The sequence below is a fragment of the Notolepis coatsorum genome (assembly GCF_963971535.1).
Source record: "Notolepis coatsorum genome assembly, chromosome: 15".
NCBI classification, from domain to species: Eukaryota; Metazoa; Chordata; class Actinopteri; order Aulopiformes; family Paralepididae; genus Notolepis; species Notolepis coatsorum.
In genome coordinates, this window is record NC_140179.1 from 38033481 (window position 1) to 38050961 (window position 17481).

Consider the following 17481-nt stretch of genomic DNA (forward strand, 5'->3'; position numbering starts at 1 on the left):
CGTGGGCAGCGTTAGATGATTCATCCAGTGTGGGTCATATGATCATCATAGAAGTTTATATGGAACACGTTAGAATATAACGCTGCAACTCACCGTGGCTTCCTCACGCCGCTGGCAGATGAGCGTGGAACAGAATTTTTTCTATTATGGGATGGAGAAATGCCTGATCCATTTCCAGGTTGTATAATAGTATATACGTCCAAATCATGTTGTTTTTTCGAGTTATTTGCACCGATCGATGTTCACCGTGTCAAGACGGAGTCTCTCTAACGATAGCGAGTGCCCGGACGACATATGGATGAGCACTTCCGGTTCACAGGGTCATTTCCTGTTGGCGATCTGCCGATCGGCCACCAGATGGCGCTCTTGAACCGCTAGAGAGTTGAGTGGAGCTTTGCAGTGTATCTCAGGGCTCCGGAGGGGAAATATGATTTCGATCACAGATTTTTGAAATATTGATATCAAAGACGAGTTACGGCGTCTTCGGCAGAATGAGCATGGCTAGGAATAACGTCTAAACACGTCATCGGCGACCATAGTGTTAAGCTCAATGAGTTGAAAGTGAAAGTGACGTTGTGTGTCTCCTATGGTGTGAATCCCTACCCACATTCAAAACCGCTCTAAAAGAGCACCTACAGGAGGCTGCAATTCGAAACTGGCCACCGTAAATGTCCAAACCCCCCCACCCCCTCCTAATAGACAGTCTCCTCCCCACCGTATGTATATATTCTCTCCCCACCGTATGTATATTTCTCTCCCACCCACCCACCCCCTCCTAATGTACAGTCTCCTCCCCATCATATGTATATACTCTGTCAGGATCTATGAGTAACAGTACTGTATATTTGCATATCATATATGTCACAAATGTAACAGTACTATATACCTGTATGTCATGTATGTCCCTATGCTATAAATGTCATGATGTTGTGGTGACACTTATCACGCACAATTGGTGCAGACATTCACTGGACTTGAGGAGCAGAGGAATGCTCCTTTAAGCCTGGGGATTCTGGGAACGGTGTGGGTATTTGGTGACGTATATTAGGTCACCTGTCAGCTGTCAGCTGGCTGCTGTCACTTTGAAGTAGTAACGTTAAACGCCTCTGCACTCTGTTTGATGTATGTAATTTATGTTGGGAAGTAAAGGAAAGACTCGACTACCGTCTCCCGTTTTATCCTTTCTTGCGATCCCACATTGCCATTGGTGACCTGAAGTACGTGAATATTACATCATGACGGACGGAGAAGTGAACATTGTCTACGCCGCTGCAATTAAGTTACTCGACTTCTGGCATCACAGCCCTCGACCCTGGTTTCAACACATTGAAGCTCAGTTCGAGTTGAGAGGAATAACACAGGATGTTACGAAATATTATCATGTGGTAGCAGCATTGGATGCCCAGACGACGGCCCACGCTATGGGGCTGCTGGAAGCCCCGCCAGCTGCCGGCAAATATGACGCTATCAAGGCATTCCTTTTGCAATTATTTGAACTGTCGGAAATTGAAAAGGCGGATCGTCTATTGTCACTTAACGGCCTCGGCGACAGCAAGCCGTCCGAACTGATGGACAGGATGCCGTCCGTTTTGGGCTCGGCAGATCCCCCTTTTTTGTTTAAGCATGTTTTCATGCGTCAGCTCCCAGCGCCTGTGCGCACCGCCCTGGCCAGCTCTCCCGTCTCCTTCACCAAGGACTACCGCGCGCTGGCTGCCGAAGCGGACAGGATTTATCTCGCCAACCGGCAGCAGTTTGTGCATGCGCTGCTTCCAGCCTACCACCCACCTACCCACCTAGTGGACGCTGCGGACGCCGCTGCAGCAGTGACTGCCCGTCGCCAGGGTAACAGTGGATGGTGTTATTTCCATAACCGGTTTGGCGCCAGGGCCAAACAGTGTCGCCCACCGTGCAATTACAGTGACCAGGGAAACGCCAGGGCCAATGCTCATTAACAGCCATGAGCGTTGGCGGAGGCAGCAGGCTGCTATTTATTAAGGACACCTTATTTGGCCGGCGACTACTAGTCGACTCGGGCGCGCAACACAGCATCCTGCCTGCTACAGCTGTGGACACTATGGCTGGGGGCCACGGTCCCCCCATGGACGCTGCTAATGGCACGCCTATACGTACCTACGGAACCCGGTATGTAGAGGTGTGTTTTGGCGGGCGCCGTTTCGGGTGGGAGTTTGTCATGGCCGCTGTGTCAGTTCCTCTCCTCGGCGCGGACTTCCTGTGTGCGTTCAGGCTGCTAGTGGACATTACAAACTGTCGCCTGATCGATGCCGTCTCCTTCGCTACCTACCCGTGCACGCTGGGAGGGCCAGGGACACTAGGTCTGTCCAACATGCTTGCTGCTGGGGATGTATATCAGCGCCTCCTAGCGGAGTTCCCTATCCTCACCACGCCTACATTTTCCTCAGCAGTCGCTAAGCATGGCGTGGAGCACTATATAGCCACTGTCGGTCCCCCGGTCTATGCACGTGCTCGGCGCCTTGACCCAGCTAAGCTCTCCATTGCCAGGGAGGAATTTGCAACCATGGAAGGCCTTGGAATTGTGCGCCGTTCTGACAGTCCGTGGGCCTCCCCCCTGCATATGGTCACTAAGGCTGATGGTGGGTGGCGTCCCTGTGGCGATTTCCGACGCCTAAACAACGCCACGACCCCGGACCGGTACCCTGTCCCGCATATACAGGACTTCTCCGCCCACCTGGCGGGGACCACCATCTTTTCAAAGGTGGACTTGGTGCGGGGATACCAGGCCTCTTCCTGGCCATCAGGCACTTCAGATTCCTGCTGGAGGGCCGACGGTTTACTGCCTTTGTGGATCACAAGCCACTCACCTTCGCCATGGCCAAGGCCACCGAGCCGTGGTCAGGGCGCCAGCAGCGCCAACTCTCCGCCATCTCCGAGTTTACCACGGACTTACGGCATGTCGCAGGTAAAGACAACTACGTCGCTGACTGCCTCTCCCGGACGGTGGTGGGGGCCGTCCACTTGGGACTGGACTACGCTGCCATGGCTGCAGACCAGGCCACTGACCAGGACATGCAGGCCTACCGAACAGCCGACACTGGGCTAAGGTTAGAGGATGTGCAGGTTGGTATTGCCAACACCACGCTCCTCTGCGACGTCTCCACCGGTCAGCCCCGTCCGATGGTTCCCGCTGGCTGGCGGCGGCAGGTATTCGAAGCCATCCATGGCCTGTCGCACCCGGGGGTGAAGGCGTCAACTAAGCTGGTCAGTGCTAAATTCGTCTGGCATGGCCTCAGGAAGGACATCGCAGCCTGGGCCGGCTCCTGCGTGGCGTGCCAGCGTGCAAAGATACACCGTCACACCAAAGCCCCCTTGGCACCGTTTCTCGTGCCGGAGAGGCGCTTTGACCATGTCAATGTGGACCTGGTGGGTCCCCTGCCCCCCTCCCACGGGTTCACTCACCTCCTCACCATGGTGGACAGAACCACTAGGTGGCCGGAGGTGGTCCCGCTGGCATCGACCACATCCGCCGAGGTGGCCCGGGCGTTCATTGGGTCCTGGGTAGCCCGTTTTGGCACACCATCTGATCTCACATCCGACCGGGGCCCACAGTTTACGTCCGGGCTCTGGACTGCAGTCGCCGAGGGCCCAGGAGTGAAGCTCCACCGCACCACAGCCTACAACCCACAGGGCAACGGCTTGTGTGAACGGTTTCACCGCTCTATGAAGGCTGCTCTGCGGGCCAGCCTTACGGACTGCAACTGGGTCGACCGGCTTCCCTGGGTCATGCTTGGCCTGCGCTCGGCCCCCAAAGAAGACCTGCAGGCCTCGGCTGCTGAGCTGGTGTACGGACAGCCGCTGCGAGTCCCTGGGTAGTTCCTCCCGGATGCCGAGGCTCCCTGGTCGGTCACCTCATCACGGACTGTGCTCAGGGATGGCGCCGGTGCTTTCACCCCAGTCCCAACTTCCCAGCACTGCCTCCCGCAGTCCTACATGCCTAGGGATCTGCAGTCAGCCAGGTATGTTTTCATTCGCCATGACAGCCACCGTACTCCTCTGCAGCCCCCTTACGACAGCCCTTTTCGCGTCCTGGAGGCGGGGCCTAAGAACTTCATGGTGGACATTGGAGGAAGGTCAGAGCGGGTATCGGTCGACCGGCTCAAGCCTGCCCATTTGGACCTAGACAGGCCAGTTGAACTGGCCCGGCCCCCGCGGCGTGGACGACCCCCTGCCCGGCCCCTGCCAACTGCTTTTCCCTCTAGTCACCTCATATCTCCTGAATCCCCCCCACACGCCCCAATCCCCACCTCTACCCCTGCACGGGTGATACAGACTCGTTTTGGGCGCCTGATCCGCCCCCCCCCGCCTCGTTGACTGTGGATGATCTTTTGGGGGGTTATTGTGAATTCTGGGGGGGCCTGTGTGGTGACACTTATCACGCACAATTGGTGCAGACATTGACTGGACTTGAGGAGCAGAGGAATGCTCCTTTAAGCCTGGGGATTCTGGGAACGGTGTGGGTATTTGGTGACGTATATTAGGTCACCTGTCAGCTGGCTGCTGTCACTTTGAAGTAGTAACGTTAAACGCCTCTGCACTCTGTTTGATGTATGTAATTTATGTTGGGAAGTAAAGGAAAGACTCGACTACCGTCTCCCGTTTTATCCTTTCTTGCGATCCCACAATGTCATGTATGTTGTGTATGTCATAAATGTCTTGATGAATTGAAAATGGGGGACCCTGATGTAAACAAGACAAACGTCTTTCTCTGGTCTGCATCCCCTTAACAATAGTGTGTATTGAGCCGTACTGTATTGTACTCATTCTGCAATCTGTTAAATAAAGTTTTCATTCATTCATTCATTCATCCGTCATGCAGCACATTCAGGCCCACGTCCACCGGGGGCTGTTTCTTTTCACAATCTAATACATTATTTGATCTTTTTTATACACAAGTTGATTATTAATTTGAATATAGAATATTCATTGACAGCCCTACTTAACAGTAACTACACACTACATCACCCCTGAGTGGAACATGGAAATCCAAACTGTCCCCTACTGTAAGAAAACCCGTACCGAACAGTGACAAAAAAAAAATTACGTACCGAACCATGGTGTACCGTTACAGCCCAATATCCGATCCTCAGTTATCAATATAAAAGGTCTCGCCTCTCCCTCAGATTTCCATCAGTTATCAATATAAAAGGTCTCACCTCTCCCTCAGACTTTCATCAGTTATCAATATAAAAGGTCTCACCTCTCCCTCAGACTTACATTAGTTATCAATATAAAAGGTCTCACCTCTCCCTCAGATTTCCATCAGTTATCAATATAAAAGGTCTCACCTCTCCCTCAGACTTCCATCAGTTATCAATATAAAAGGTCTCACCTCTCCCTCAGACTTCCATCAGTTATCATTATGAAAGGTCTCACCTCTCCCTCAGACTTGACTCCCACCACCTTGCCATCCTCCATGACTATCTCCTCGATGGGCTTGTTCAGCATGTAGGTACCTCCGTAGATGGCACTTAATCTAAAAGGACGAAAAAGCATAATAAAAGACACGTTCAGTCTACCAAACCGTGCATAATAATGAGTAGCCTATTAGTATCTTTCCATTTTGATACTTTAGTTTCATTTTAATTCATTCTGTTCATATGCTGCGCCATTTAAAGGCGACCAGGTTGTAAAAAACAAACGAAAGGTTTGGAATAAAAGTATTGCTTTGCCCCCAAAAAATTTATATAATTTAAAGAATTTTGGTAAAAATTAATGATGTTTACATGTTGCATGCATTTATCCATTCCCTACTTCCCATTTCCCCACAGGGAATGCACCGGATTGGATAAATGACACGTAGGTGAGACATCTAGTGGCTGAATGTTATCTATAGCACCTTTAATATACATTTGAACGTGATCAAAAAGGGGGGTAACAAGGAGAGGGAACGTGCAGCTTTGCGCTCCTTACCTGGCAAACCCTTGGGGCAGCTCCCCAAGGCCATAGAGGGGGTAGAGGTATGGGCTCTTTCCATATCTGGCCAGAGACTCACTATAAAGCTTTATCCTGTTTATCGCGTCCATACAAGGAAGATCCAAGTACCTAGAGGGAGAGAGAGAGAGAGAAATGGAGAGCATTATACTTTCAACAAGACTGTGCTGGTGAAGCAGGTGAAGTCATTATAGGGATCAGTAGACGGGACACATGCCAATTCAAATTGAAACGCAGCCAACACTCCTGGGTTACCTTCCACCAACTGTGCGTTAGAAAAAAAGTTGGATCCTAAAATCGTCTTAATGATATTCATCCTGATGATATTCTTAATGAAGTCCCACAACACAAGATAAAAAATTATAATAATAAATTTAAATTTACAAAAAAGAATTAAGCTTCGAATTAAAATTGAAGCTCGGCCCAAAGCTTCGATTGCCAAAAAAAGCTTTGAAGGTCAGCCCTAGTTATGAGACTCTTCATTTATGACTTTGTGCCCTTGTTTTTTTATTGAGACAGTGGGAAGGCTGAGAGGGAGACAGAGTAGGGGAGAAGGTTCTTTGAGACAGTAGGGGAGACACAGGAGAGAAGGTTCTTTATTGAGACAGTAGGAAGGCTGAGGGGGAGACAGTAGGGGTGACACAGGAGTAGGGATGGGTACCTTTCACATTTGAACCGATACGGTACCGGTACCTGTGAATCGATACCGGTACCCAACGGTACCTTTTTCAAATAAACTTCAAATAACTACAATTTCTACCGTTTTCGGCTTGCCATTGCTCCGGCTGCTTTGTTGTTGAATCAAGTCAAATCATAGGTAAGCATATATTGTGCGTGTGAACGTTGACATAAAAAAGCATTAAAAAAAAGTATATATATATTAAAAAAAGAAAAAAAAATCTCACTTGAATCGATACTCGGTAGTACCGACATGTTTCGGTTCGGTACCTCAAAAGTACCGAATTCGGTACCCATCCCTACACAGGAGAGAAGGTTCTTTATAGAGACAGTATGAAGGCTGAGAGGGATACAGTAGGGGAGACACAGGAGAGAAGGTTCTTTATTGAGACAGTAGGAAGGCTGAGAGGGATACAGAGTAGGAGACACAGGAGAGAAGGTTCTTTATTGAAACAGTAGGAAGGCTGAGAGGGAGACAGAGTAGGGGAGACACAGGAGAGAAGGTTCTTTATTGAAACAGTAGGTAGGCTGAGAGGGAGACAGTAGGGGAGACACAGGAGAGAAGGTTCTTTATTGAGACAGTAGGAAGGCTGAGAGGGATACAGAGTAGGAGACACAGGAGAGAAGGTTCTTTATTGAAACAGTAGGAAGGCTGAGAGGGAGATAGAGTAGGAGACACAGGAGAGAAGCAGGTTCTTTATAGTGACAATAGGAAGTCTGAATGGGAGACAGTAGAGTAGAGGAGACACAGGAGAGAGAAAGAAAAGATGATTCAATCCCAGGTCAACAAAGGTTGCGACCGCCAGGCCACTCTAGGCACAACCAATATCCTTACTGCACACATAAATTCACCGACATGCGTATCACCACCGCAAATAATTTTCTCCCATTATTCTCTTATATTATTATAAATATTAGTTTGGAATGTCCATGCATCCTCCGTGTTCGAAGAGAATGATTGCTACGTGTAAAATAACTGAATTTGTAGATGTGAGAAATATAAATCAACAAAAATAATAATATAATTTTGTGTGTTGTTATACCATGCGTTTCCAATGTTTTACCTACTCTACCACTGCACGGAAATTAAGTACTTCCTTTTTTAAAGTAGTTACAGGCAGCCATGTTGGAAGAAGGACAACTAAACAAAACATTCAGTGCAACGCTATATTATATATTGTTTTACTGGCGTAGGACAGCACTAGTCGACATTAATGCCTGAATTAAGTGCTCAAATAAGAACTCAGCACTTTCTAAAGAATTGGTGCAATCAGTGCACCTCTAAATGGCATTATAGTTGTATGGGTATTAGGCTGGACAAGATATGCCTCCTAAAGTGTGTAAACGGAAGTACAGGCTACAGGCTTTCCGGTTTCGACAAAACAATTATAGAAACGTGTGAAGTGCACAATATTTCCTCGTTTAAGCCACTGCAACGGCTTTGCCTGAAGAATTTACTACATGACCGGGACGTTCTAGCTTGTTTGCCGACAGGATTCGGGAAAGGTTCGGTCCGTTCGGAGGCAGCTTCCAGGGGAAGTACATACACCGGAAATTCTACCCCATAGACACTTTCAGCAGTAGTTCTTTACCAGGCTTTATCTCACGGAGAAGATACAACTGGGAACAAGGTTATATGGGCATAAAATATGAATGTTTAAAGATAATGTAATCTACCTTGTTATTGGACTGAATCACTACAGCCCAATATGTAAATGTTGCTGCTTTTGGGGTGAAAACCTCGTTTTATTTTCACATTTTTACGTGAATCAAAAAGGTTTACATGGTTTCTCCATGTTGTCAGTGAGCTTCATCACTTCAAGTACAATGTAATCTATTCAAACACCAATGAATATAATCTTTTTTTAAACACCAAGTTATCAATAGAAGAAAAACGAGGCAGTTCTTCATCCTCATGGTATACAGGGATTAAAGCAAAAGAAATTCTCCCGACTGCTTTTTTTCTGGCCAAGTCATATTCTTATTTTAACCTCCACTGTATTTTTTTTTAATAGCGTTAGCGTTTTAAGGGAGCCTACTGTCCCGACTGTGACTATAGACCCTACTGTTGTGGTTGTTGTGCCAGGCAGGGAGGCTGTGTGCTGGAGAGCGTGAATGCAAGTCTTGTGGCTAGCTTCTGATTTATGGCGAGCTAGAACCCTTTTCCCATTACTTTGAACGATGAACTAAAAGGCTTGTTATCATACAAACAAGGGACTAAACACGTTTCGCAATTATGCCACAACAACAATGGACAGTCTCCTCCCCACCATTTGTATATATTTTTTACCACCCACCCCCTCCTAATGTACAGTCTCCTCCTCATCATACGTATATATTTACTGTTAGGATCTCTGGGTAACAGCACTGTATATTTGCATATGTGACTCGACGTGACCAAACCCGATTTGATCCGGTGAGAAACAAGTGCCAGAAAAGGAACAATTGTCTTGCTCTTCAGAAAATCGAAAAAAATCGAAATCTGTTTTTTTTTACATCTTTGAAATGTCAATAATGTGTTCTCTTATTTGCTCTTATTTGCAAACTTAAATAAAACTTGTAAATGAGGTAATTATTGTTATATAGTTCGACAGTATTGTCTCTCAATACTGTGGAAAAACTACAGGTGAGGGGATTTACGTGTGGGTCTGTCAGCTTAACAGGTACTTAAGAGGTGTTGAAACACACACAGCCAAACGCTCTCCTTTCTTAGCAGGGAGAAGAACAATGTTTATACACTTTATCTTAATGTTATAAGTTATAGCAACGCAACAAACGCAGTGTCCTGTCCATATAAAAAAGATTAAAAAAAAACGCGAGTCCGCGCGGGTTTATTGTCATTAAATTAAACAACATTAAAACACATTTAGAATGTCACGAATTTGATGAGCGAACGAATTTAATTCGAGTGAATTTATTGCAACCTAATGGTATAAGAAGTAAATTCATTCAATAGGGAAACTCAAAGAAAATAACAAACAAGTTATTATTATTATAGGACGCGTTGGTTGTTGTTGTAGACGAACGCGCGCTGGCAATTCATTTGATGACAAGACAAACGTCTTTCTGGGTCTGCATCCCCTTAACAATTGTGTGTATTGAGCTGTACTGTATTATTGGAACTTGGCTTGAATCCGCAGCAATAAGCCAGATAAACAAAATTGTATTAATGCGCCTCGTTAAATCCTCCGCCGTTTCCTCTCTCTCAGTGCTCCACTGTCCGGCTGGCTGCTCTGCCTGTCTGTCTGGCTACTCTGATCCAATCACATTCAGCGTTTCTCCCCCCCACCCACAGTCTGCGAATCAGAGCAGAGTAGGGCGGGTTTTCACGGAATGGAAAGTCTCTTTGCTTGTGAAGAGTGGCAGAAACCTTTCACTACCACACTACAGAAGGTGAACCCTTTCACTGCCACACTACAGAAGGTTAACTTGATTGATTGATTGAAAACTTTATTAACAGATTGCAGAATGGGTACAATACAGTACAGCTCAATACACACAATTGTTAACACTTTGGCTGCCGGAAAACGCCTAAACACGTCATTCCCGGCCATGCTCAAGTTGCCGAAGACGCTTTACAGCGTCTTTAATATCAATATTTCAAAAATCTGGGATCGGATTCATATTTCCCCTCCGCTGGCCTGAGATCCACCAGGAGGACCCACTGAGCTCTCTGGCGGTTCAGGAGCGCCATCTGGTGGCCGATCGGCGCAATCGCTTAACAGGAAGTGCCGTAGAGGTTGTGCTGGTCGGCCGTATTACTTCCGGGCACTCGCTATAGGTCCCGAGGCTCGATCTCGACACACTACATAGCGATCGATTGCCAATAACTCGATAAACAACATGATTTGGACGTATATACCATTATACAAGCTGGAGATGGACCGGGTAAATCGACATCCCATAATGGTAAAATTTCTACTCTACGATGATCGCCCAACGGCACGCGGAGACTAGGGTGAGTTTTAGCGTGTAAAATTACCGTCTTCGATACTAACTGCTATTATCAACATTTGACCCACATTAGATGATTGGTATAACGCTTCCCACGGAATTATAAACGCCCCCTAGCCCATCCGGTCAACATCAGATGACGTGTAGTAACTTCTAGAAGTACGTCTAGTTGGAATTTTTTATATCGCGCTGATTGCCATAAAACTGTATTGCATCATCAATATAATGTATTTGGGGCTATAGATCACGTTCTGGAGAAAGCTGCAGAAAGAGATGAAAACATACTTATACATTAGACCATACTTTACTATGAATATGTGAATGAAAAAGTTTAACGTTGCTACACAATGAACAATACATATAGGACTTTGAATGGGCCCTAATAATGGCAATGTAGCAATAGAATTTAAAAAGTTATAGCCCTGCAAAGAAGGGGACTTTCTCTATAGACAAATAGAGCCGGCAACCTACGGTTGATAATGAATTTAACCCATGGCAGCCAAAGTGTTAAGGGGATGCAGACCAGAGAAAGACTTTCATCTTGTTTACATCAGGATCCCCCATTTTCAATTCATCATAGAAAATAATGTTATGAATGCCCGAAAACATTTGTGATGTCACAGTATGATGTCATAATCAAACATTCTAGAACATTTGTGTATCTATTCAACAATTCTCTCACAGCTACAGAAGGTTAACCCTTTCACTGCCACACTACAGAAGGTTAACCTTTAAATCTAAACATCTAAATGCTTATTGATGTAGCCTTTCCTTCAGCCAATACCTTGACCCCCAACATTACATGGCTTATGTGAGGCTTCCAACAAACCTTTCACTACCACACTACAGAAGGTTAACCCTTTCACTGCCACACTACAGAAGGTTAACTTGATTGATTGATTGAAAACTTTATTAACAGATTGCAGAATGGGTACAATACAGTACAGCTCAATACACACAATTGTTAAGGGGATGCAGACCAGAGAAAGACTTTCATCTTGTTTACATCAGGATCCCCCATTTTCAATTCATCATAGAAAATAATGTTATGAATGCCCGAAAACATTTGTGATGTCACAGTATGATGTCATAATCAAACATTCTAGAACATTTGTGTATCTATTCAACAATTCTCTCACAGCTACAGAAGGTTAACCCTTTCACTGCCACACTACAGAAGGTTAACCTTTAAATCTAAACATCTAAATGCTTATTGATGTAGCCTTTCCTTCAGCCAATACCTTGACCCCCAACATTACATGGCTTATGTGAGGCTTCCAACAAACCTTTCACTACCACACTACAGAAGGTTAACCCTTTCACTGCCACACTACAGAAGGTTAACTTGATTGATTGATTGAAAACTTTATTAACAGATTACAGAATGGGTACAATACAGTACAGCTCAATACACACAATTGTTAAGGGGATGCAGACCAGAGAAAGACTTTCATCTTGTTTACATCAGGATCCCCCATTTTCAATTCATCATAGAAAATAATGTTATGAATGCCCGAAAACATTTGTGATGTCACAGTATGATGTCATAATCAAACATTCTAGAACATTTGTGTATCTATTCAACAATTATCTCACAGCTACAGAAGGTTAACCCTTTCACTGCCACACTACAGAAGGTTAACCTTTAAATCTAAACATCTAAATGCTTATTGATGTAGCCTTTCCTTCAGCCAATACCTTGACCCCCAACATTACATGGCTTATGTGAGGCTTCCAACAAACCTTTCACTACCACACTACAGACGGTTAACCCTTTCACTACCACACTACAGAAGGTTAACCTTTCCTTATAATACATTTACATTTAGTAATTTAGCTTTTAGACTTACAAGGCAAATACTTCAACTGCCACAACAACTTGCCACAAGACAGAGTCATTGCCATAACAAAAGAGCCTGATGCAAGGTGTTAATGTCCCCAGAGAGAGGGGGGCCATGGAATACAATGCATTCTGGGTAGGGTTGTAGTTGATTAAATCACAGGTGTGAACCTCTCCACAAGTTCGAAGACCATTCATCTCTGAATGCGTTTACTGATATCTCCATGATTCATAGGATGTAGCTTGAAAAATATCCCACCAAAATGTTCAAGTGATGGCTTATTTTTAAGGTATGAATCTGTACTTTCACAATATGTAAAAAAAAAAAAAAAAAAAAAAATGAAGATCCCTCAACATGACCCTGAAGTCCATACCTGGTCACATATCATGTGACAAATGTAACAGTACTATATACCTGTAAGTCATGTATGTCCCCATGTCATAAATGTCATGTCATGTATGTTGTGTATGTCATAAATGTCACTATGAATTGAAAATGGGGGACCCTGATGATGTAAACAAGACAAATGCCTTTCTCTGGTCTGCATCCCCTTAACAATTGTGTGTATTTCTACTGGATTTACCAGATCCAGAGTGAATGAATGAAAACTTTATTTAATACACAAGACCCTCTTCTTGGGACCAAGTAAGGTTTCGTCGATAATCCAATGTACAGTTACTTACAACCCCCCCCCCCCCCCCCCCCATCACACCCACCCAACCACCTCCAATGTACAGTCCCCCCACCTACCCAACCTCCACCTGTCCACCAGTGTACAATTTCTACGTCAAATGTATATACTCTCTTTTTTTAGACTATTTTTGTATCACAAACAATACTGTATTTGTAAATCTGGTATGTCATAAATGTATAGATGTAGCAGTACTGTATCTGTATGTCATATATGTTATGATGAATTGAAAATGGGGGACCCTGATGTAAACAAGACAAAAGTCTTTCTCTGGTCTGCATCCCCTTAACAATTGTATGTATTGAGCTGTACTGTACCCATTCTGCAATCTGTTAATAACAATCAATCAATATTTAACAGATTGCAGAATGGGTACAATACAGTACAGCTCAATACACACAATTGTTAAGGGGATGCAGACCAGAGAAACACGTTCGTCTTGTTTACATCAGGGTCCCCCATTTTAAATTCATAGTGACATACATGACATACTACAGATAGTACTATTACATTTGTGACATATACGATATGCAAATATACAGTACTGTTAACCAGAGATCCTAACAGAGATTATACATATGATGGGGAAGAGACTGTACATTAGGAGGGGGTACTGTGAAGTAACACGACAATGACAAATGTGTTGTTTCTGTTTTTCTTTTTGAAATAGTTGCGGCACACGGAACAGACAGCCCCCAGTAGCCTAGGTTTCCGTTAGAAAAAAACAAATAACGCAAATAACGTTCTGATTAACAAAGGCATTCGTTTTGTGGCATTAATGTTAACTAGATGTATCAACATTCATATGTACATTTATCATACACAGAAAGCGAACGGCGCAAGCACACACACGCAACAACAACACACGTTGTCGCGTAAATAACGTTCCGATTAACAAAAGGCATTCGTTTTGTGGCATTCACGTTACCTAGATTTATCAATAGCAATAGTAATATATATGTTTCTTTAGACTAGAATAAGTAAAATGAACTTACTATCTCGGAAAAGTTGCAGCATGTCAGTGTTTACTCTGGGTCTCGAGTAGAGCTAAATAGCAATGGCCGACATTTCAGAAACTGAAAGGCAAACGGTCGCTTCCCATTGGTGCTGAGCACAGTGGAGGCGGGTGAAAGCGCTGTAAACGATTGCTTGCAAATGACTGCTTGACGCCTCTGATTGGCTCAGGTTAAAATCCGTCACGACTCGGAATCAAATGACGGAATCTCCTAATCAAACGGACGGATATCCGTCTCAAGACGGAACGCTTTAATGCCTGGGTATACAATGGTAGTATAGGGGTGCAGCACCACCATGTGTTTAAAAACCTTTTTTTTTTTTTTTCAGTGAGAGCTTGGGGCCAGCTTAGAAACAGATGCATCATTGTCTAATATGCGATTGTTCTGTGCTTGGTCCTCTGTTCCACTGTGTGCGTGTCTAATATGTGATTGCTCTGTGCTTGGTCCTCTCTCTCTCTCTGTGTGTATGTGTATATGTGTATGTGTATGTGTATATGTGTATGTGTATGTGTATGTGTGAAGTTGCAGGAAATTACAACAAATGGCTTTATTGTGATCGTTTCTTGCCTCCACCGCCCCCCACTTCACCTCGGGCACACCATCTTGTTTGACAATCCTGGGGAGAAGCCCTGGATAAGTACAATAACTTCTTAGACAACTTCTGTATCCGCCTGCCTGCTATGGCTGTTTTTATTTTGCTCTGTTCGCCTTACCATGTTTTACTCTTGTTCCGTTTTAACTCTGTATTTCTTTTACCCCCTGCCCCTCAACAGGCTGTGCCTTTTGCCAGGTCTCCATTGTAAATACGAATTTGTTCTTAATGACTTGACCTGGTTAAATAAACATTTTAAGATTTTTAAAAGCCAACTCACTCGTCTGTGCGGTAGAGGGCCAGGGAGTGGCCGGTGAAGTCGATGATGTCCTGGCCCAGGTCAAACTTCTTGTACACCTCTCTCATCGTCGTCTTCTTGGAGTCGACGCCCTCCGTGGTCTTGGGGTCGTTCTCGTCAAAGTTGGCCACGAAGATCAGGAACTTCCTGAAGCGCCGCTTCTCAAACAAGCCCATCAGACCTACAGGAGACGACAGTTTGTTACAAATAGTAGCACTTCTACATGGAGAGGTAAGCATTGTGTGTAAAATCACTTGGTACTAGATGCAATTAATCCAATAATTGCATTAACAATAGCTGCCCCCATGTTTGAGGTCAGCCAGTCCTCCTAATCTACCGAACAATGCAAAGAGTCTAAAACATGCTGTTTTGTCGTTAGCTTAAAGCTTGAGATTCTCCCGTTTCATGGTTGATCATGTCAAACGCTGCGCTTAGATCTAATAGGACGAGGATTGAGACTTTGTTTGCATCAGAATTTATTCTGAGGTCACTAATTATTTTAGTAAGAGCAGTTTCAGTGCTATGGTGCGTTCTGAAGCATGATTGAAATTCCTCCATGATGTTGTTTTCTTTGAGAAAGGAGTTTATTTGTATTGATACCATTTTTTCAAGTATTTTGCAGTCAGTACATTACCGTCTAGTTTGGGTTTCTTTAGTAAGAGTCTTATGACAGCTGTTTTGAATGCGTCTGGGAAGATGCCTGTCAGAAGCGATGTATTTATAATATTTAGGACATGACTTGCAATAGTCTCGAATATTCGCTTAAAAAATGCTGTGGGTATAGGGTCAATACAGGAAGTGGAGGGGTTATATTCCATGACAATTTTATGAAGCTCAGTTGATGCAATGCAAGCAAACTTTCCTATGGTTACTTTTTTCGCAGGGTTTGCTGATGGTGTCCATGTTTGTATCAGGACTAATGCTGGCTCTAATTGAAGTTATTTTGTTATTGAAGAATAATGCTAGTTCTTCACATTTTGATGCAGATGACTGTGGAGGGGTGGGGGCAGTGTTGAGTAGCTGGTCGATGGCTGAGAATAATATTCTACAGTTTCAAACATTCTCTGTGATAATCTTAGAAAAATAGTCCTTTCTTGCCAATTGTATTTCTTTGTTATAAGCAGTCATGGCTTCTTTATATATATATATATATATATATATATATATATATATATATATATATCTCGCAGTGGACTGCAAGCTTGGTTTTCCTCAATTTTCATTCAGCAGCTCTACAGATTCTCTTTGACCAACACTGCTATTATTTAACCATGGGGAGATTTTGTCACAACTTTTTTTTTACCTTTAATGGAGCGACAGCATCCAGTGTATATGATAGGGTGTTGTTGAGATTTTCAACCATGCAGTTTAAAGAGCAGTCCAGGCTGGATGGTTCAGTTTGTCTCATGGTATTTAAGAACTTCTCTTCTGCAATGTCATCTAGTACTCTTCGATTTACAACGGTTACCGTTTTTGTCTCCGTTAAGTTTAGGTTAGCATTGAAGAATACACAATGATGGTCAGATATAGGTAATTCGATTACTGATACTTTATCAATGTTCAGCCTTGTTGTTATCACTAAGTCTAGGGTGTTACCATGTTAGTGAGTGGGTTCATTTACATGTTGTATTAGCTCAAAGCTGTCCAGTAGGTTGATAAGCTCAATAGCCTTGGGGTTGTTCTTATTTATATGAATATTCAGATCTCCATGTATGATTCATCTTTCACATCTAATGATACCAACTTGAGATTAGTTTTGAGAATTCCTGCAGAAATATTGACGAGTATTTTGGTGGCCGGTACAATGTGATGATGAGCAAAGACAGTTCAGCTGTAGCAGACTACAGAGAGTGGCCCGTTCAGCCGAACGCACAATTGGAGGGGGGCTTCCCACTCTCCAGAACATTTACAACAAGCGGTGCAAGAGAATTATCAAAGACACCAGCCACCCAAACAACTGCCTCTTTGAACTGCTGCGGTCAGGCGGAGTCTCATGGCAAGCACAGAAAGACTCAGAAGAAGCTTCTATCCGCAGGCCATCAGGATGCTCAACAAACAATAACACTATGTAACAACCATCAAATGCACTCACAGCACACACATCCACACGCACACACTCACTTTAAACAAACTACTCACTGCAGCACCCACTTTACACACTTTAGAACACCTAAACACACTTTATATTTATTGGTAAAGAATTTGCACTACAACCCATACCTCATTACACCTTACTGTAAATTGTACCTAAATTGTACCTCATCCCATTTCTCCTTTGCACTATATAGTATATTGTATATTAGTATTAGGGCTGACCTTCAAAGCTTTTTTTGGCAATCGAAGCTTCGGGGCCGAGCTTCGATTTTAATTCGAAGCTTCGAGAGAGAAAAAATACAAATAAATAATTTTTTTTATTATTTGGTTGGTTATCCTTACTTTGCTTG

The 17481-nt window shown here is 44.1% G+C and overlaps 1 protein-coding gene across 1 annotated transcript in view; it reads right to left on the reverse strand.

The window, feature by feature from the left end:
- Positions 1–17481, reverse strand: part of gdi2 (GDP dissociation inhibitor 2) — a 77719-nt gene that overhangs the window by 16025 nt on the left and 44213 nt on the right. Inside the window, exons 5-7 of the mRNA XM_084330845.1 lie at positions 15020–15218; positions 5947–6078; positions 5410–5509 (exon numbers count right to left, since the gene is read on the reverse strand). Coding sequence (XP_084186971.1) covers positions 5410–5509; positions 5947–6078; positions 15020–15218 — 431 coding nt within the window. The remainder of the gene's footprint in view (positions 1–5409; positions 5510–5946; positions 6079–15019; positions 15219–17481) is intronic.